Here is a 22,534-nt window from a genome sequence, read left to right as displayed (position 1 = left end):
ATATAGCATAACATAGCATAACATAACATAACACCAGGTCTTATATAATATAATATAAGACCGGGTCTCATATTAATTTTTGCTCCAAAAGACGCATTAGAGCTGATGGTCTGGCTTGGTCTTATTTTCGGGGAAACACAATACCTGGCTAACGGTCAATAAAATACCTAACTGCGCTAGATGAATAAGTCATGATTTCTACCTGCAAGAAGCTTGTAGTTTTTTCTGGAAACATGCTATTTAAATTCATGTACAGGTTGCATTTAACACACTCCATCAAGGGCTATCCCAAGGCTGCTTATATTGCCAAATAAATTATAGAAGCAGAAAGTGCTACGCATGCGTAAAAGAGGAAAAGGGAATATCACATTGAGGTGGTCTGAGATGGCTGTATAGAGGAAGTGGCCATATATACCCAACGATATTTCAAAGATTCTTCAACATAGACGTTTCATAGATTAGCTAAAGAAGGGAGAAGAGGGCCAAAAAACAAAAGTATGGTCTGTGCTTTTTAACCTTATGGTGAATTATTTTAATCATATTGCCCTTTAAAATCCTAATTCCAAGGTCCTGGCTTTCTGCCTGGCCTCTTGCTTCATCTGAAGTGGAAATTAATGTCTTGATGAGGGAAGAAGTGGGCAGATTTAGGAGAGCTTTTTAGAACCGGGAGCCATGAAGGTGTGGAGAGGATATTTGGATGGGGTTTCCTAATACCGCGAGGGTTTAGGGTATCTCTGGGAAATATAAGGGAGCTATGGATGACTTTTCCCTCTTAGAAAGGGACTCAAAGCTCAAGAAGTAAAGAGCCTCATTGCTTGCCTGGTCCAGAATCTGCCTGGGGAGTGGGGGACACAGGAAGCTAAGGCTTTTAGAAGCGAGGATCTGAGAATCATGATGCTCAGAGTTTAAGGTGTGTGCTTCTGAGTCAGAGGGCCTCCTGGGGTCAAGTGTGTGATGGTGTCCCTTCCAGATAACTAGGTTAACTTGATCACACTGCCTCTAAGCCTTACGTTCCTCATCAGAAAATGGGGGTTAATAGTACCTACCCCACAAGGTTGACGTGAGTATTATCGGGGATATTGTATATGGGAATGTTATATGGAATACCTCATATAAGGAGAGCAGGATGGGACCTGGCTAGCGATGCAAAGAGGAAGGGGAGGAGAGTGGCTTTCTGTGCATGTTTTGTCCACGGCGCCATGAAAGGTAACTCAGAACAGTTGCCTTACATTCTGACTTAGCTGCTAACCAGCTTGGTGCCCTGGGACAGATACTTTCCTCTGTGTGCCTGTTTCCTTTCTTGATAAATTAAGGTAGTACCTGCACTGTGAATCGGCCAGGTTATTGTGAGACTCAAATGAGATACTAGCTGTAAAAAGTGCTTTTTATTTTTTTAAGTATATATTTAATCAGTGTAAATAAATTATGATACATTTGTTTTATTGGTTAGAATTCTTTGGTTCCTGAAAACTAAAGATTGAGATTGGAAATGAGACCAGCCTGAGTTTGAATTCAGATTCTGTCATTCGGTAGAATTGGAACAAGATTTAACATGTCTATGCCCGTTTTGTTACATGTAAGACGTGGACAATAATGCATATGTTTTAGGGGTTTAGTGATGATTCAACATATACATCAAATGTCTTTGTAGACGTAAGGTGTGGTATAATCATATGGTACAATAGTTATGCTGTCATCCTTATCCCCGCCCCAAGTAAGGAACTTTGAGGCTACTAGAATGCTCCGTTAGGCTGAGATCACCTGTCCACTAACCTCGGTGTTTTCTTTCTTTTTTTCTTTCTCCACTTCTGCTTGGCTCTCCCTCATCTGTGGCTGTTTTCTGTTTCAACTAAAAGTGGCTGTTCCTCTGTCTCCAGCTTCCTCCTGCTCTTCTGCAATAGACCAGTTCCTGTCTAACTCTGAGCGTATTCTGTAAGTCTGTCACTGCATTGTGAGTCTGTCTGTGTTTGTCAGCTCACATCTTCCTATGAAATGTCCTTGGATGCTGCACATTCTTTTGTCCTCACCGGACCAGGTTGAGTCCAATGAGTATATCACATAACGTGGAAACGTCATGGTTGTTGGCAGAGACACAGCAAGCCCAGAGTTGGCTCTTGAGTGTTATTGATCTGAAAGCCAAAGAGTCATATGATTTGAAAGCTTTACTTTATTTTCTATTCCTTAATTTTAAAATTTTGCGTTGGGCTTCTTCTGTGTTCTGGGAGCACAGCCTCCCCAAGTCCTCTGGATGAGGAGCCCGCCATGGACCTGAATTCAGCCAGTGTAATCATTGTCCTCAGCGGTTCTCTCATCTAGGTCATCCCAGGCTCCCATTCATCCTGTGTCTCATTGGCTATACGTGGTGAATTCCTTCATCTTTTCCAAACAAACGATTGCGATTAAACCCAGGTGTTTTTATAAGTCTTTTCCGTTTTTAAAACCCATTTTATTTTGAAACACGTTTATATCTATAAAAAAGTAGTACAGCACCTTCCTGTATCCCTTCCACACAGCCTTCCCTAAGGCTAACATTTTGCATAACCAGGGGACATTTATCAAAGCTGGAAAATTGGCATTTATCGGGTACTATTAACTGAACTACAGACATTATTTGAATTCCCCCAGTATCAAATCAGATTTTGAGTCGAAGTTATTATTTTGAATTTCCATTGTTAGTTATCCTACACTACAGTGATGCCCTTGAGGGACGTGTGAAATATTTTCCTCTACGTTAAATGACCCTCGTTGAGTTTGTTGTGTTGATTTTTGTTGACCGGCTCTTCTCTTTGCACACATCCGCTATCATTTTTTTTCGTACAATCACCTTATCTTCCACTAGCATTTGCATATCTCCCTTCTAGTTCCCAGCGTCTCCTCTGCTGTGTGTGGAAGAACTAACTTTCTAGAGCTATACGCAAACTAAGTTTACGTAGAAAAGTCCACACCTTTGTGACAACTACTCTGATGATTCAGAGATCTTGAAAAAGAACAAACAAACAAAAAACACCTCGGTGCAGGTTTCTGTATAGTTAAGGTCACCAGACGCCTGACCTTGGGATAAATGAAGTGTTACTAGTAAAAGATTCACAGAAACACATAACGTGCACATGCCCCGCTGTTTGTTCATTTTCTCCTGATGCATCGGGTTTTTCTAAATGAACAGCTTAACGGCAAAAAGTCTTATGTCCACAACCTAAACTGTGTTTCTTCTCTCTTTATACACATTCTTTCTCTGACTCCTTGTATCAGTCAGCTCCGGCTGCCGTAACAAAATATCGTAGACTGAGCGGCTCAACCAACAGACATTTGTTTCTCACAGTTTTAGATGCTGGGAAGTCCAAGATCAAGGTGCCTGAACATTCACATCATCCTGTTTTGGAGACAGACACCTTCTCATGGGATCCTCCCGTGGTGGGGCTAGGGTGGGACGGTGGGATTACTCAGCTCTGGTCTCTCTTCCTCTTCTTATAAGGACACTAATCTCATCCTGAGGGTCCCACCATGTAGGACATACTCTTAGAGCACTGACCATTCCTCAAACAAGGCATGCCACTCTGTGCCCTTTCCTGCCTTGGCACCTTTTCCTAGCCCATGCTGTGCCTCTCCTGCCCTCACTGTCCCCATGTCCAATACATCAACAGGTCCCATCAGCTCTACCTTCTAGATTTATCCTGAACCTGACTACTTCTCAACGTGTCCACTGCTACCATCCTACATCTCTGAGCCACCAACATCCCTGTATACCTTGAAAATCACCTACGACATGCAAAAGAATGGCTATACAAAGAGGTCCACATCCTAATCCCTGAAACCTGTGACTATATTACCTTAGATGGCAAAGGGGACTTTGCAGATGTGATTACACTACTTATCTTGAGATGGGAAGGTTAACCTAGATTATCTGTGTGGAGCCCCTGTAATCACAAGCATCCTTATCACAGAGAGGCCTGAGTATCAATCAGCGAAGGAACTGTCATGTTGGAAGCAGAGGTCAGAACAGTGAGGCCATAAACCAAGGAATGTGGGCAGCCTCTAGAGCAGGGGTGTCCAAAGTTTTTTCAATGTTTTTTCCCAAGGGCCATATGCGATAAAATACACAAACAGCCGGGCCACTCACTCGAGGTGAAGTATGTATTGCCTCACCTGGTTTATTTAAGTAAACTAAATATGTTTTGGGAATTTGCTGCGGGCCAATTAACAATGGATTGCGGACCGCAGTTGGCCCACGGGCCGCAGTTTGGACACCCCTGCTCTAGAAGCTGAAAAGGGAAAGGAATGGGGTTGTCCTCTAGAACCTCCAGGAAGAATGCAGCTCTGCCCAACACCTTAATTTTAGCCCACTGACACCCATTTGGAACTTCTCACCTCCAGAGCTGTAAGATAATATATTTGTGTTCTCTAAGCCAGTCAATTTGTGGTCATTTGTTCCAGCAGCCATACGTAGGAAGCTAATCCACCTAATTTGCCTCTGGGCTCCCACCCCGACCTCAGTGGTGAGTCCCCGCTGAGTCTCAGCTCTCATCTCACACGGGCGCTCCCCCATGCTGCTCTCAGAGCACCAGTCTGCCCCTTCCACAGGGGCCTTTGCATTTGCTGCCCCTTTGCCAGCCTCCTCCTGGTTAACCCTCTCCATCTTGTAGTTCTCATCTCTGTCACTTCCTCGGTCACACTCCCCTGACACACTGACCTCAGCCACATCCCGCCATGACATGCTCTCACAGCAGCACCAAATACCTCTCATTCCTAATACTTCTCACGGCTATGCTTTTGCATCGAACAGTGGGTCTCCCTCACCACACTGTGAGGTCCACGGGGACGGCAAACATGGAGATTTTCCTCACTGCCTTGATATTTCCAGGACATGGCACACTGCCCAGACTGTGGCAGGCACTCAAAATACGTTTTTAAGTAAATAAGTGACTGCATGAATAAGTGCCTAGGATTTGAAAGTCTTATTCCTCACTCAACACCCAGAAAATAGCCAAGGTAAGATCCTTGTTTCCAGGTAATGGGTCTCCAGCTTCCGTGAAACTCTGCCTTAAGGTTGAATCCCGTTAAACCCATGCAGCTTATATTTTAATAATTAAAACATCTTCTTGCAAGCATCCCTGTGTGAGCACTGCTGTACAGGGAAGGGTTGGGGTGATATGAAATAAAGTCTAATTATTTCCTTATAATGTCAGGCTGGCCTGGCAGAGGGGGGCTGTTATTATTGTGCTACTAATTGCCACATGCAGGCTGCTCTAAGTGCAATGCTAATTGTTCCGTGAATGAATTGTAGACTCAGGTAATTATCAAATCTAATGTAGCTCCCCTTGTGTTTGAGTAAATTAATACAAAGGGGAGAAGCAACCCAGCTTAGAGGGAGCTGCTTCCTGCCTTGCTGCTGCTTGGGAAACCGCGGAGAGTTTTCATTTGGACTTGACGCTGCCCAGGTACACTCACACATCTGGGGTCTGCTTTCCACCAGTGCAGCTGTGGGGACAGAGCCAGGAGTGCAGTTTCCAGGCTCTCGGCCTCACATGAAAGCTGCTGGCTCAGGTAGTAAATGGCCATCAACTGTGATTGGATGGCCATCAGCTGTGGCTAGTTGGCTGTCAGCTGTAGCCAGTGAGCCATTGGCCACTGATATAATGCCATGGCTACGCTAGCAGGAAATGGGGGCTAGCAAGAAGATGGTGGCTGAGCCTGCAAGGGGTGCGGTGAGGGTTGCGAACAGTGTGGCTCCTGCTTCCTGTGTCTCCAACCCAGTCGCCAGCAAGAATATAGTGGTATAACTCCCCTATCTATGGCTCTGTGGGTGTTCCTTTTTGGCCTAGCCACATCCTGTGTTCTTATGTGGGGAGCGGGAGCTGAGACCCCGCAGGCCGACCTGCACAACAGTAGCTGTAAGACCTTAAGCAAGACCTTACACCAGACAGAGCCAGAAGACTTGGGCCCCTCTGAACAGATGACAGCCTTTCTCTGGGGCTGTTTCTTTATCTGTAAATCCATCTGGAAGATTTCTTTCAACCCTATGATGAATTGCTTAGTGAACAAACATCTGATCAATTTCTAAGGCATGGATTTCTGCACTGAATCAGCAGTGGGGTATTGGGTTCGAGCCTTACCCTGGTCACTAAACAGTAACAGTACAAATCAACATTTATGGAGTGTTTCTGGCACTATTCTAATAAGCATTTTATGTGCATTAGCTCATGTAATGCCCACAACAACCCAAAACTTCTGAAGTATTCATACAGTGAGTCTGTGCCACAGACGGGATTTAAACCCAAGCATTCTGCCTCAAAAGCCTGTATTCTGAACCATTCCATACGCAACTATTAATCCTTCTTCGACCCTGGGAAAGTCACGTTTTCTGAACCTTGGTTTCCTTAACGACGAAGATTCCTACACCCTCTATGTATCTGGCTCTTTGCTAAGCCCCTTATAGATGTTCATTTTATCATCATCACAACAAAGCTGAGAGGTTGGTGGAGCTAACCTGCTTGACCAGGTCACACAACTAGTAAATAGCAGAGTCGGGATTTGAATGCTATTCTGTTTGCCTGCAGTAACTTGTGCTTTCTTTCCCTCAATATTCCTCACACTGGGGATGTGTAGATCCTCATGAATATGCCCGCAGACTCTTAGGGGTTCATGCACCCTAGTGAGAGAAATACTGTGTAAAGTTAGCCACTGTCACTGCAGCATTGGGGTGGGCCGGAATGCAAATGTCACCTCAGTTTACAAGGTAATAAATGTGAGTTTATAAGGTGGCCATGCAGTTGATCCCAAATCTGCTCAAATTATTTATTTACTGTCAAAGTAAGGATACCAAATTAAAAGACATATATGCCCTGGAGACCTGGCGACACCCAAGCTCAGGGAATATCTCTGCAGGCCAGACTTCATTTGAGACACACTGCCCTCACTAGGGTCCTGCCGAAGAAATCTCAGACTAGTTCTTTCTGTGTGTATCACCCACCATACCGTGGTGACAGGATCCTCCCAAATGTCACTAGAAAAACGTGTTTGTCTGCTTACTCCCATCTTGAATGAGAGCTGTTGCCTTTCAACTGCATTCTGGATAAAGGGAAACCCCACTTGGAATAACCACTCCAGTCCCTCTTTTCTAGTTATTCCTGAACGACTCATTCATTAGCACATAAGAATTAGACACTTAGAAGAGCTGTGTGTAAGGCTGCGGTGGAGATGTGCCTACATTCCATGGCAGCACGTCTTACATGATCAGAAATATCAGTTTGGCTCCTTAACTGGGACACCCTCTGTATGTGAACTTGGTAGGAGAAGCTGTTGTTGATTGCCAGTGAAAATGACTTATTAGGAGTTTCGGAGGCTGTTCTGAGGTTAAGAATAGGGGCATTATGGACACTGTGACCTCATATAAGTTGCTTAACTTCTCTGAGCCTTAGTTTTCTCATCTGTAAGGTAGGTCTAAGTAGTAGCTACTGCTTAAAGGTTTGTGAAAAGTAAATGATATAAATGAAATCATGTAGGTAATTACTACACATGGTACCTGGTAGACATCCTCATTTATCATTATCCTCAGAGTGTCTTCTACATAAGCATGCACTTCTGGGATATCCCTGTATCTCAGATACTGGAGTACAGCCCCATTCCACAGAGGTGTTAGGTTCTGAACCCTTTTTTGAAGACCTGTATTTAAGTCATTAAGCAACTCATTAACTCAGAGGCAAGAGCAATGGGCAGGAGTCTGACTATGGGCCTGGCCAGGCCCAGCCACTCACTTACCATGATGCTCAAATAATCACTCAACTGCTCTGTGCCTCATTTTCCTCCTCCTTAGAGTATTGGTTTTACTCTCTGCCTTGCCTGGACTGCAGAACTATTTTTAAAGGATTGTGTATGGAAAAATCCATTAGTGCTGCTTTAGTGTGCCTGCTTACCAAATGAGAGCTTGTGACTCTGAGAAGGGAGAAAGGCAAGAGAGGGGAGTTTCCTATATCTTGAGTCCTTTCAGGTTTTACCTATAAAGGAAATAAAAAAGGAAAATATTTGTAAACAATAAACTGCAATATATATATATATATATATATATATATATATATATATATATATATATGTATATATATATATATATATATATATATATATATATATTTACACATATGTATATTGCCTTTGTTACATACTCCTAACTAAATGGAGTATTGAGGGAAAGAACTAAATAGAATAATTTTAGTTTCAATATATTGAGATTCTACTCTGTGCCAGACCTTGTGCTAATGTCTTCATACATTACATTATTTACTCCAGACACGAGTACTAGGAGGTAGGTGTCATCACCTTCAGTTACAGAGGAGGAAAGTGAGGCAGAGGGAGATTAAACAACTTGCTAAACATCACAAAGCCGGTAAGTGGTAGAGCCTGGTTTGGGAACTCAGTCTAGATCAAGGGCTGTCAATCTTGGCACTATTGATCTTCTGGGCCAGATAATTCTTTGTTGTGGGAGATTATGCTGTGTATTGGACAATGTTTAGTAGCATCCCTGGTCTCTACCCACCGGATGCCAACAGCACTGCCCCTTCCATGACACACAGAAATGCCTCCCCAGTGGTCTTGTTGAGACCCACTGTTCTAAGTGTATACCTTGTCCCTGGGCTGTGTGAGGATGCACTGTGTGGGCTGTGAGGGTGTTGGCATCAGATAGACCAGGTTTGATGGGGTGTATCTTCACATATTACCTGTATTCCCTCGGGCACGTCATTGAAGCTATGCATCGTTTTGCTTAACTGAAAAATGAACATAATACTATCTCATAGGGCTGTTGTGAAAATTAAATAAGGTAATTCATGGAGAGGGTTTAGTACATTTCCTGGGAGACACAAACCAATCAGTACAAGTCAGCAATAAATTATTATAATTCAAAGCAAAGCATTAATGTAATTCATGACAAACCACCAACTTGGTTGTCAGCATATAATGCCAAATGGGCAGGTGTGTGTGTGTGTGTGTGTGTGTGTGTGTATGTGTGTGTGTGTGTGTGTGTGTGTGTGTGTGTGTGTGTATTTGTTTTACTGAATGGGTTTGCACTGGTCTCAGAGAAGTGAGTGATGGTGCCCCTAAACCCTCTAGAAATTTTATAAGAATGACTGTCAGATGCTGGAATCTGGGTTACTGATGACAAGACCCACTTGCAATTGAGAATGATTTTTTTTTAATTAAAGTTTATTGGGGTGACAATTGTTAGTAAAGTTACATAGATTTCAGGTGTACGCTTCTGTAATACATCATCTATATATCACATTATGAGTTCTCCACTGAGTCAGATCTCTTTCCATCACCATATATTGGATCCCCTTTACCCTCATCTCCCACCCCCCATCCCCCTTACCCTCTGGTAACCACTAAACTATTGTCTGTGTCTATGAGTTTCTGTTTCTCATTTGTTTGTCTTGTTCCTTTGTTGTTTTTGGTTTATATACCACATATCAGTGAAATCACATGGTTCTCTGCTTTTTCTCTCTGACTTATTTCGCTCAGCATTACACTCTCAAGATCCATCCATGTTGTCACAAATGTTCCTATATCCTCTTTTCTTACCGCCGAATAGTATTCCATTGTGTATATATACCATAACTTCTTTATCCGTTCATCTAGCGAAGGACATTTTGGTTGTTTCCGTAAATAAAGCTGCAAAGAACATTGGAGCACACTTGTCTTTATGTATACAGGTTTTCAGTTTTTTGGGGGTAGATACCCAGGAGAGGGATTGCTGGGTCATACGGTAATTCTATTCGTAATTTTTTGAGGATCCTCCACACTGCCTTCCATAGCGGCTGCACCAATCTGCATTCCCACCAAGAGAATGATTTAAATACAATTAACATATTGCATGCAACTGTGTGATCCTACAGAAAAATAATAAACACTTGTCAAGTAGTCAGTTTCACTGTGATGCTTGGAGTCAAGTTGCTGTTTGATTGATCTAATGGATTTACTGTTCCAAATGTCACCGAAAGGAACCAAAGGAACAAATACAGTTACATGGTCTTCCAGGCTCGGAGTGGTTTAGTAATCTCAGTCAACACTTTGATGTTGCCAGAACCATCCCTGGTAGAGAGAACTTAACATCTGCAAGTATAGCTTTGAGGTGCTACATAGGGTCCATCTTGCTGAGTAACACAAGAGCTGTAGGGTTTGTTGGGAGAAAAGACATCTGGGTTCTAGTCCCAGCTCTGTGATTCCCTGGGCCTGTGGGTACACAGTGGTATCTGTGTACCACTGGGCCTGGCCTTTCCTCCAGGCCTTCAGCTCCTCACCTTTAAAATGAGCAATTTGGATCCATTTCTTGGGACGTCCCTCTCAATGACATACTACCCATATCAAGCCCCACCTCACCATGCTCTGGGAAGCACGCAGTAGAAAGGAAATCAGGATTGGTGGGAATGCTCTCTTTGGTGCATTTGAAGGATGCCTGTTGAATTCTCATGCTTTCTTTCCTTTCTCCCTAGGTACACAGTTCTGCACGGCGGAAATCACCAGGAACTCGAGAAACTGCCCATACACAATGACCCAGAATCCCTGGAATCATGCTTCTGATTGAGGACATGGCTTGCAACTAAGCCATTCATTCCCATTCATCTCTGCATGAACAGGGCACCCTGGCACCTCTCCTGACCCCCATCACCACCCGTGAGGCGCGAGGCGGTGGGGCTGAGGGCCCAGGGACAGTACATGGAGATCAGTGTTGGCTAGCACCCAAGGCCAGAGCATGGAGGCTCTCAGAGTTGAGAAGGGACTTGAGGCATTGTCAGATCCAGCCTCCCACCCAGTGCAGGAGCAGCAGGTCCCACAGCAGCCCTGGACGTTGGTTAGTCTCTGCTTGCACACCTCTAGAGACAGGTGCTCAGGACCTCCGAATGCAGTTCCTTCTAGTGTGGGGAAACTTTCAGTATAAGGAAGTTCTTTTCTGTGTTGGAACACAAGTCTGTCAGTGCTCCAGCTTCCATTTGGGCCATGCAGTTGGCCCCCTCTTGCTCTTGAGAGCCCTTGGATATTAGAAGACAATGAGCTGCCACCCACTCACCCTTTTAATTCCTCTTTCTAAACTAAACAGTTCCAGTTTTCTCTCCATTCTGGCCATCTGCTTCTGGACATGCTTTGGTGGGTGAATTAATCGAGGCTCTTTTAATGAAATTAGGTTGACATCAAAGCCAAGGGACCCATCCAGAAGCACATAAACACTGCTAAGTGAAGTATCAGTATTTTTCAGTTCACAGACGTGGACATTTTTCTTTTATCTTGAATGTAGATTTTGAAAACTCTGCTTCAGTTTTGGTTTCAGATCCATTACCAAAAGGCATCTTTATAGCCAGTCTGATGTGGACATGTGTTTCAAGGTGACATTTTCTCATTGGCATACTGGCTTTGAAGTCTTTTGGAATGGATCTTGATTCACTTCCCTTCCATGACAATGGGAAATGGACCCATGCCTTTACGGAGAATGCTGATTGAGAACAGCTTTACAACTCCTATTTGGGGAGGGAAAGGGGGGTGCTGCCATCAGACACCTCTCAGGGACTTTCAGGGCTCTGTGCTGAGGCAGCGGCTGGTCACAGGCAGGGCAGCTGCTGGGCAAAGACAGAACCACAGCCCAACTTTCTTGGGACAGTTCATTGGCTCCCGTCTGTGAAGCTCCTAGGGCTACCACTTTTCTACATCTTTTACCAGCAGCTCCCCTCCTCCAACCTCCTAAGGAGCTATTTCCCTAGTGTCAAAGCTTCCACCAGATTACTTTATTGTGGGGTGAATTATCCCCCCAGGTTGAGGCTCTGAGGGTAAATTTTTTTCAGTTGTCTTTCTTTTGGCTACTGATAAAAACGTTATTGAAAAGATTGATTGCTCGTCCTCATAAGGAAACCTAGGGAGCAAGCAACATGGGTGGAGGGGTGGGTGGGGGTGAGGAGGTTCGTATCTCACACACCCTACAAGACAAAGGTATGCCAGAACTTCCTAACCTTACCAGTTCTCCTGGTCCTTCTACTTGCTCTTAGCCACTTTCTTTTAGGCAGCTGGTAAACTTTGTTTAATGTCCCCAAGTGGATAGGATCTACTTTTTAATACATGCGTATATACACACATACATAAACACGGTAGGATTTCTTGCCTCTGAAATGCTTCTTTTCCCAGCAGCTTAGCAAACATATCTGCTTATGTAAAATATTTCTCAGTGGCAGATCTACCATATTAAAAGGCACATTGGATTCATCAGGGATCCAGAGACTACAACATAGGTGGGAAAATGAGATCTTCCCGTGTCACGGGGCCATATCTTCTGGACTCTGGACATGCTTCTGTGGGCCAGCCCACGCCTGGTGTCTCTAGAGGTGATAAGCACTCTGGACCAGGGAAAGGGCAGCACTTGAGGGAATAGGAGCCCTTGTTACTGGTAAAAAGATGGTCTTTTTTGCAGAGAGGGTCTCAAGGCAAACTTTGCTGTCTCTTTAGACCAGGGCTGGGATGATATGGGTGAGGCTCCAAATGTCCACATTGGTGGTTCCAGGGCAGAACCAGACTTGCTCTATCTGGACAGTTACTAGCCTGGCATTACTTCAATCTCTGGCTTCTGGGAATCCAGGTAATATAGCATGTGTACGGAAGCCTCCAAAGGAGGAAACTTAGAGCTTGTCCAAGAAAGAGGAGACCTCTATCTTGCCCTCTTCTCTGAGAAGGCCACCCTCTTTCTGGAAGCTGGCGGTATCAAGAAGAGGTGCTTCCAGGGAGGAGGGCATTTGCTCCAGCCATGTCAGCCAGATGGCCTTGACAATCAGTGGGGTGATGGGTGCTGCAACCAGACTGCCCCATGTGGGGATAAAAAAGGTTCACCTGTGTTTCTTCTCAACTGAACTCTCCAACCTGCAGGGCTAAACAGGAAGTAGCCCTGAAACTCCCTGTCCAGCTCATGGTCAGCAGCTAGAAAGCAAAAGAGATAAAAAACAACTTCTTCAACAGACACCCACGTACGTGCTTGTAGAAAAACCAGTTTTTTCTGAGGTTTCACCTGCTCGTCTCACCAACATGTCCTCTTCATGCTGCTAACTTGCTCTTTCCTGAGAAAATTGCTGTCTAGCTGGGAAATGGGGGGTGGGCATGAGGATGGATGAGGGAGGGGGTCAAGGGCAGGGCCAGGAGTGGCTATAATTAAATTGCCTTTAATATTGTCTCCAAGTAAGAACATAAGTAGTGTCTTCTGGGTGCCGTGCTGCCTATGCATTTTTCTCTTTGGTGTTGGATCTCAAAGAGAGATCAGTGTGGCTTTATTCTTTTTCTCTATTACTCAGCTTTGCTCTGGTCAAAGTCATTCCTGTAATAGCTGGTCTGAAGAGAGACTAATAATGCCTTGACCTCCTCTAGCCATCATTTGCAACATCTTTTCCATCCAGTCTAGAAAACTGAGGCCAAATATTTGGTTTGAACGTAAACAAAGGCCCGAGTTTGGGACACCATGTCATGTTGGGACTTAAACGGCACTAGTGTCACTTGTCTCATCTACAAAATGGAGGAAATCTCTGAGCTGGTAGGATGATTGTGAGTGTTCCAACATGCGTCAGCCAAGGTCCACTGTGAGGAGTTTTACCAAATATGTGTCCTGCCTGTCCTGTTATTTATGCAATATTTTTATTTAAGTCAATTCACGTTTTCACTTACATAAATTTATTTTAGGAAGAAACATTATATCAGTACCCTAAATAGAAAATCAGTATTACTCGCCATAAATAGAAAGCAGCCATGGAGATAAATGACAACAAAACAAAGTCATTAAATTCTAACGAGAAGCCAATGGTCAGAGCTTACCCAACGCTTCAGTGTCTAAAAGGGAGACGAGTGAGTTTTGGAGAGCAGTAGGGCCACTTCCCTTGAGGGTTGAAAGAGAATGTACCAGAGATGAACTTCCAAACTTTATTAGTTAATGTGATTCAATGACAAGTTGCATTCCATACTTTTTGGAACCGTAGAGAGAAGGGACGTGAAACTGCTTATATTTTTAAGTACTGTTATATTCAGTTCAGATTAGGTTTCTCCTTTCCCTTTCCTTTTTTTTTTTTTTTTTTTTTTTAACTCACCCAGAACATATCTTAGTTAATAATAATAATAATGTAGCAATAATAAGAAAAGCTAACATTTAATGAGCTCCTTTCTGCTAGGCACTGTGGTGCTTTACATAGATTATCTCATTTAACCCTCATGAAATCCTTACAAGATAAGTACCAAAATGACCCTGTTTTACAGCCGAGCAAACCTCAGCTGAGAGACCTGCTGCCTGCCTAGCCCAATGAAACAGACCTGGGAAGTGTGGAGTTGAACGCAAACACAGGCCGTCTGATGCTAAAGCCCCCAGTCCTAAACACATGCAACACTGTTCATTTTCAGGATTAACGTAGTCCACATTCTTGTGTTGGACCCTACGCTGGGAGAGAGCAGTGAACAAGCCAAGTATGGTCCCCTCCCTCATCTCATGCTGCCTCAGTAAGAGTTTCCCTTTCGCATCAGCTTGGGACCTGGAGAGGAGCTGGGGAATGTGCCTATTCCCGTGGGAACCTCTGCCACTCACTTGCTCTATTGTTCTCTTCTGCTCCCTTCTACTCTCTGAGCCTCGATTTCCATCTTTAAACAACAGAGGGATACAGGTACTAGACGGTTGATCAGCAGAAAAGGCCCTTCTGCACTGATCTTTTGTAGCCTTTTCAGTATTCAGCACCTGGAATCACCAAGTAACCAGCAATGGACCCTGAGAATCAGATATGTCAGCCAAAGGAGTCAGCCACAAATATATATTTGTGTATTCCAGACATCACCGGGGCTGCTGCTCCCCAGTGGAAGGGGCACATTTTTGAGTCGGAACCTTCGCACTCTGTGGAGAGGTTGCCATTGGTCCCATCAGCTCACCACGGCAGGCCCTTTGCACAAGACCTGAGCCTCTCACGGCAGCATGGGGGGAACTAGTGATTGACTTCATTTTATAAAAAAGGAAACAGACATTGTCAGGGAAAGTGATGTGTCCAAGGACAGAGAGCATACATGGGACAGAAGTCAGGACTGAAAACACTTTTCAGGCCACTCCATTCTAACAGACTGCTTTCTTCCCCCTCCTGTTTAAACTTATTTGATTTCAAAATATACAAATTCTATATTTTTAGACTATACAAATAACGGGTTATACATATATTTCTGCAATCGATTCTCGTTATAAAAAGTTTTAATAATATGGATACAGCAAAATACCCCTTGACTCCAACTCAATCCCACTCCCCACCCAAGAAGTAATTCCTCTCATTGCCTGGCTTATGTAATTCAAGAACGTGTTCTGTGTATTTACACATGTGTAAATGTACATATACAAATGCACGGGTTTGTTTTGTTCTTCTACAGAAATAAGATGAAGCTATCTGTAATAATCTGCGACTTGCCTTTTTCAACGGTACACCGTCAACGTCATTTCACAGAGACACGTGCTTCTTCGTCATTCTTTTTAGTTGCCGTGTATGTGTTTCATACAATAGACGTATAGTTTTTGCAGTGTTGTCTCTTTTACGTTCTGGCTGCGCCCCGTGTCTGAGTGGGGCATTTGAGGCATCGGAAAATCAGCAGCCCCCTTTTTGTGGGACTGCGCTAACCAAGTGAAGGTCGGTGGAGTGGTTTCAAGTTTAACCGGCAGCTCTGATTTGGCAGCTTCCCTGTGGGGAAAACCGGCCCTTCCATGGGCTCCCTGCCTCCTCCCTCCCTTTGAGGGGCTGAGACAACTTCGCTCAAGTTGCACAGGCTTTGGAGTCAGATTGCCGGCTTCCTGCTTCCACCACTTCCTAGATTTGTGTTTTTCAACAAGATGTTTAACCCTAATTTCCCCAACAGTAAAGTAGAGGACATAACGATCAAACACATTTGAAAGTGTTAGTATGAGGATATATAGGAAGCATTTGGTAAACGCTTCTAAAAATGCTTTCATAGTATTATTTCCTCTTAATGGCCTCACCAGTTGTGCTTCCTGCCATTCTGGTATGTGGTCTAAGGAATAGAAAGTTATGGGAAGATTAGAAAACAAAAAACCTTTCATAATAAAGGGAGTTATAGTGGGAGCAATACTACGTCCACTTGCATCACACTTTCCAGTTTACTGAAGACTCTCGTTGGACCTTCACAACTGTCCTGTGGCGTGGGTATATTATTCACTGTTACCATTTTACAGATGAGGAAACCAGGGCTCCAGAGCCAGGGTTGTGAGCAACTCCAGGTCACCCGGCTGTCGTTTGAGGGAGTCAGAATCTGAACTCAGTTCTACTGATTCCATATGCGAAATCCCTGTGAGAACTGTGGTGCCAGCTATGATTTAGAGCGAGGTTTAGGACTCACACACCTGGCAGCGTTAGGACAGAGACCTGATTCTCTCTCTGACATTGACAGTAATTCAGTAATCCATCCATGAAACTTTTCTTAAGGCCTTTTAAAAATATGTCAGACACTGCTCTACATGCCGGTGACACATAATTGAATGCATAGGGGACAACTCAGTTCTCTATGGTGTAGGCAAATCCTCCAGTCTGTAAACTGAGAATGGTTTTTACTTTTTTAAGTGGTTAGAAAATAAATCAAAAGGTATCTTGAGACATGTGAAAATTATATGAAATTCAAATTTGTGTCCATAAATAAAGTTTCAATGTAATGCAGTCATGCCCCTTCATTGATGTATCTTCTATGGCTGCTTTCATACCACAGCAGAGTTGAGTAATTGTCTGAGCCTAAAATATTTACTATCTGGCCCCATATGGAAAAGTGTGCTGACTCTTGCTGTAGGGCAATCGCTATCCAACCATTCATTCCATAGACATTTACCAAATGTCTACTATAATAGAGATCTTCCAGGTCGGCCCTGTGGCTCAAGTGGTTGGAGCGCCAGGCTCCTAGTGCCGAGGTTGCCGGTTCGATTCCCAAATGGGCCAGTGAGCTGCGCCCTCTACAGCTAAGATTGAGAACAATGGCTCTCCCTATTGTGCTATGATGTGCTGCCATGAGTGGCGGCCGGCAGCCAGCATGAGTGGCCAGCAGCTGCTCTGGCCACGAGCGGCTGACCTACTGCCTCAGCCGGGAGGGAGCGCAAGGCTCATAATACCAGTGTAGGGACAGAGTCCCAGAGAGCTGTTTCCAGGCTCTCGGCCTCTCGTGGAAAGGTGCTGGCTCAGGTAGTAGATGGCCATCAGCTGTGACTAGTTGGCCATCAGCTGTTACCGGTTGGCCATCAGCCACTGATATAACTGCCGTGGCTGTGCTGGCAGGGGGTTTTGGTTGGTTGGCAGAGAAGCGGATGGCAGATTGTGGATCATGTGGCTCCTGTGTCTCCAACCCAGCCGCCAGTGAGAATACAGTGGTATGAACCCCCTATCTATGGCTACGTGGGTGTTCCTTTTTGGCCTCACCATATCCTGCGTTCTTATGCGGGGAGCGGGACCAGAATCCCTGCATTACACCAGCATGAGCCAGGGAGCAGTGTCCTACACAAGTAGACTGAGAAACAACAGGCTTGAACGGGAGTCGGGGAGGGAGGTGGAAGAAGGGGGGGGAAATTAAACAAAAAAAAAAAAATAGGGATCTTCCAAATGTTTTCAGTTGGGCCACTCTGGGCATCTTTAGAATGACTTTAGCGCCCCCTGCTGTACGTCTACTTGTTCTAACTGCATTGCGTGAGATAGAGGATCACCAAGTTACAGAGCAGCGACATCTAGTGGCTAACCTAAAGCATTACTTAAATTATTTGGTTATGGTTACAATGAAAAAAACAGATTCGGATTGAATTTTCGCTGAGGGCTGGGAGTTCTGTATTATTTTGAAATATCTAGAATGTTCTATAACTTGTTTCCTGACTCTCACTGATAACGGTTCTAATCTGGAGAGTGGAACACACCCTTTTAGTTAAAAGGGAAGTTAGCAGATTTAAAAACAAGGTAATAATGATTTTAGTGTAGTACCTACCAGTCTTCCTAATAGGGTTTTAAAAGACTTGGAAAAGAGAGAACTTTGAAGAAAGAATATCATTCAGACTATTTTAGCGTTAGGAAAACTTGCTGGCATCCTTGCATTTCTGTGCACATTAAATGAGACAGAGACAACCCTGTGGGAATCAGGCACTTGTATTCTTGTCTCACCTGGCCTTAACCAGTCCTCGACCATCTAAGAACTCACTGGGCTTCAGCTGATCCCTTGTAAATGAAGGGGTTGGATTAGATAAGTTCTAAGGGCCTTTACCCCTCATACAGATGGTAACTACATAGGCTCCAGTCATGCGCTGCTTAATGAAGGGGATGTTTTGAGAAATGCTGGGCGATTTCGTCATTGTGATCAGAGTGCACTTACAGAAACTACCACTGTAAGTGTACGAGTTATACTTTTATAGGACTGGCAGCGCAATAGGTGTGTTTACACCAGCATCTTCACAAACACATAATTGTTTTGCACTGGTTTCAGCCTATTAGTCGCCTCATTGTTGTGGTTGGACCAACCCTTGTGGTTCTGATGATTGCAAGACGCCCCTCAGCAACACCATCAAGAAACTTTGAAGGTTTATTACCAGACTTGGAAATTACAGTACAGGTGGGGCCACACACCAAGTTTCAGGGTAGAGAAAGAGAGCATAGGTCTGAGGTTCTCTTTGATTAGGGTCAAGGTTGGCGGGCCCCCCAATAAATAAAAACGGATTTCAAAGGCTCTTTCTTCGTTGAATTTAAAACATTAAGAGCAGGAATTAAAAGCGTGGGAAGAGAAATAAAAAGTAGGTCAAATGGTCGGTTGTGGAAATCAACCGATCTCTAAAACAAAGGACCTGATTCAGGAGGGGTGGCCAGGCTTTTTATAGTCCTGACTGGCAATGTGTTTGAGATAGCCATCTTTGAGATGATGAGTCTGCAAAGCTTAAGTCAGACATTTCCATTATGAAAAGGAGGCGGGGGGGGGGGGGGGACTCAAAAAACTGTCAGAGCTTACCCTACAGTATGTGTTGAGCTAAGACTTTCCCAGATGGCTATGACGTAACTAAGCTCCATTATAAGACCACCAATGTTTATGTGGCCCCTTGTTGACTGAAAGGTCGTTACACAGCACATGACTGTATTTGAAAAGTTTGTATTTTTTCCCCCAGACCTTCAGTTTAAGCAATTTATTGAAGTCACTCAGCTAGCAAATGGCAAATCTGACCCTCAACCGCAGCTGCTGCGGCTCTAAGGCTTTTGTTTGCTCTTGATCTGACACTCTTAATACTGTAGAGATCACTGCCCTAGCTGGGCAGTTTCTCTTCGAGAAAGGAGAGGCCATTTTCTGATGACCAGATATCCTGGGAAGCTCTGCTGTTCCCAGTATTCTGTTGTGTACAGTTCTGTGAGTTGAATATCTTGCAGCCACAGAACTTAAAAAGAGAGAGATCAGAAGGTGGACTATACTGGAATCTTATTTAGATGCAACTCTAAACATTCTTTTTCTGCGTATTTGCTACTTTTCTTTAAAAAGAGGGATTCAGGTCCAAGGCAAAAAAAGTTTTTAATAAACTTTTATTTTTATAGTCAAGATAAAGCATATACACAATTGAATGTGGAAATAAATAACTAGAAATGCTTTGGAAACTTTCGCATTTCCCCCTCAAACTCAGTTTTTGTTTTTGAACTCCATGAGTCTTTTTATTTGATATTAAGAAGTATGGCAACTATAATACCAAAAGAAAAAAGAACCACAATTTTGTACAGAAACATATAGCCACTTCTGACTATAGGGTTCAGTCTGTGTTTTAATAGTAACAAAAAAAGCACACAAGACACAAAGACTCTTCAACAGATTTACTCAAACTGCTTTGCTCGAGAAGAAAAAGGCACAGATTTAAGGGGATGACAGTGATCATTAAGAATATAGTAAATGGAGGCTCAGCCAAAAAGTGACACTTTATGAACAAAGTCAGGAAAAATGAACTCTTTCCAATTATCTGCCTTCATTAAAATGAATTTTTAAATTAAACTGTATAAACATATGATATAAAGTTGGTACTTAGGAAGTGTCTGTATATCTCCTCTATGTACAAATCTTTGTATACAACTTCAATGTTCCTTATAGATTTCCTATATTCCAAACTGAACCAGGGCCTCCAACGACACGGCCCGAGTCCACATGGTGTCGCCGGCAGCCGGACGGCCCCCGCAGCTTTCTGCCAGAAGAGTTGGGACGTAGGAGGGACCGGTCAAATGTAGTCATCTTCTACTGGTTCCCCATTGACATCACAATAGTGGATAAAAACTGCCACCACTCGCTGAAACACACCCTTCTTCATCTGACGCATCTCTGAAATTTCTTCTCCTATTGTTTCCATACAGATGTCTGCAGACAGCTGCCCTTTCCTTCGAGGAGCATAGATGGTGCCTTGGAAATTAGAAAGAAAAGGGGAAACACGCATGATTATCAGAACTATCTGGAAGGACACTTGATTAAGCTGGTCCATGAAACATGCCTATAATACTATAATGCAACGCCACGGATATGTGTATAGCTCACGGAATGGGTCCCCATCAGATTAGTTATACACCATGTTTGATGCCTAAAAGCATACATGGTTAGGGGCCCAAGGTGAAAATGCATCAGAGAGGTAAGGCATACACATGTACATGCAGTTTCTGAAATCCATTTCCTCACAAAATATATTTTTAACAATTTTTTTTTTCAATTACAGTTGACATTCAATGTTATATTAGTTTCTGGTATACAACATAGTGATTACAATATTATTGACCAAATTCCCTCAGCTTTACTTTATATGCCCATGAACTGTTTTGTAACTACCAATTTTTGATTCACAATCTTTTCCCCTTTTCCACCCATTCCTCCAATCCCCGCTCCCATCTGTTCTCTGTCTCCATGAGTTTGTTTCTGTTGTGTTTATTTGATTATTTTGTTTTTTAGATTTCACATATAAGTGAAATCATATGGTATTTGTTCCCCTCTGACTTATTTCACCCAGTACAATACCCTCTATGTCCATCCATGTTGCCACAGAAGGCAAGACTTCATTCCTTTACCACATCTTTATAGATTCACCCATTGATAAACACTTAGGTTGTTTCCATATCTTGGCTGTTGTAAAAAATGCTGAAATGAACATACAGATGCCCATGTCGATTAGAATTAGTGTTTTGGGTTTCTGTGGATAAATACCCCGAAGTGGGATTACTGGGTCCTTTCTCTCCTGTAAGAGCCTTTTATTTTATTTTGTCTGGTATATGTATTGCTACCCCAGTTTTTATTTTTTTTGTTTCCATTTCTGTGAAATATCTTTTTCCATCTCTTTACTTTTAGTCTGTGCGTCTTTCGACCTACAGTGAGTCTCTTGTAGGCAGCATATTTAAGGGTCTTGTTTTCTTATCCAGTCAACCCTCCTATGTCTTGATTGGAGCATTTAATCCATTTACACTTAAAGTAATTGTTGCCAGCTATGTAGTTATTGCCATTTTTTCTATTTTTTATCTTTTTTTCTTTTTCTTAAAAAAGTACCTCTAACATCCCTTGCAATACTGGTTTGGTGGTGAGGAACTCTAGTTTTTTCTTGCCTGGGAAGCTCTTTGTCTGTCCTTTGATTATAAATGACAGCTTTACTCAGTAAGAGTAATCTTAGTTGTAGGTCCTCGCTTTTCATCACTTTTATGAATATTTTGTGCCAATCCCTTCTGGCCTGCAAAGTTTCTGTTGAGAAATCAGCTAATAATCTTATAGGAACTCCCCTGTAGGTAACTAACTGCTTTTCTCTTGCTGCTTTTATACTCTCTCGTTGTCTTTAGCCCTGCCATTCTAATTACAATTGCGTCTTGGTGTGGGCCTCTGAGTTCATCTTGTTTGGGACTCTGCGCTTCCTGGACTTGCGTGTCTGTTTCCTTCACCAGGTTAGAGATGTTTTCAGTCATTATTTCAAGTAAGTTTTGAATTTCTTGCTCATTCTGTTCTCCTTCTGTTAACCACATTATGCAAATATTAGTACACTTGATGTTGTCCCAGAGGTCCCTTAATTCTCATTTTGTTGATCTTTTTTTTTTTTTCTGTTCTGACTGGGTATTTTCTGCTACCTTATCTTCCAAATCACTGATTCGATGCTCTGCTTCATCCAATCTGCTGTCGATTCCCTCTAATGTATTCTTTATTTCAGTTATTGTAGTCTTCATTTCTGACTGGTTCTTTTTCATGTTTTCTATCCCCATTTTTATGTTTCCTATCTCTTTGTTGAAGTTCTCCCTGAGGTCACTGAACATCCTTATAATGAGTGTTTAGAACTTGGTGTCTGGCAGATTGTCTCCATTTTGTTCAGTTCTTTTTCTGGAGTTTTGTTCTTTTCCTTCATTTGGGATGTGTTTCTTTATCTCCCCATTTTGGCTGCCTCCCTGTGTTTGTTTCTATGTATTAGGTAGGGCTGCTATGTCTCCCCATTTAGCGGAGTGGCCTTATGTAGTAGGTGTCCCGTGGGGCCCAGTGGCACAGTCCCCCTGGTGTCCTAGCCAGA

The 22,534-nt window shown here is 43.3% G+C and overlaps 2 protein-coding genes across 9 annotated transcripts in view; one reads left to right on the top strand and one right to left on the bottom strand.

The window, feature by feature from the left end:
* Positions 1–15,543, top strand: part of HTR4 (5-hydroxytryptamine receptor 4) — a 153,590-nt gene extending 138,047 nt beyond the window's left edge. For 2 of the 4 annotated variants that reach the window (XM_074313739.2, XM_019734368.3), the window contains 2 exons: positions 1,857–1,932; positions 10,479–15,543. In XM_074313739.2, the coding sequence (XP_074169840.1) occupies positions 1,857–1,917 (61 nt within the window). In that variant the 3' untranslated portion in view covers positions 1,918–1,932; positions 10,479–15,543. The remainder of the gene's footprint in view (positions 1–1,856; positions 1,933–10,478) is intronic. The other 2 variants (XM_074313738.2, XM_019734367.3) reach the window with 1 other exon arrangement.
* A 4,280-nt stretch (positions 15,544–19,823) lies between these two features.
* FBXO38 (F-box protein 38) overlaps positions 19,824–22,534 on the bottom strand; it is a 46,771-nt gene continuing 44,060 nt past the window's right edge. For all 5 annotated transcript variants that reach the window (XM_019734360.3, XM_019734362.3, XM_019734363.3 and 2 more), the window contains one exon: positions 19,824–20,412. In XM_019734360.3, the coding sequence (XP_019589919.1) occupies positions 20,234–20,412 (179 nt within the window). In that variant the 3' untranslated portion in view covers positions 19,824–20,233. The remainder of the gene's footprint in view (positions 20,413–22,534) is intronic.

This window comes from Rhinolophus sinicus, chromosome 5, assembly GCF_057876585.1.
Source record: "Rhinolophus sinicus isolate RSI-liver-muscle chromosome 5, RSI-T2T, whole genome shotgun sequence".
NCBI lineage: Eukaryota > Metazoa > Chordata > Mammalia > Chiroptera > Rhinolophidae > Rhinolophus > Rhinolophus sinicus.
Note: the sequence above shows the minus strand (reverse complement) of the source record. Positions and strands in the feature narration are given on the sequence as shown.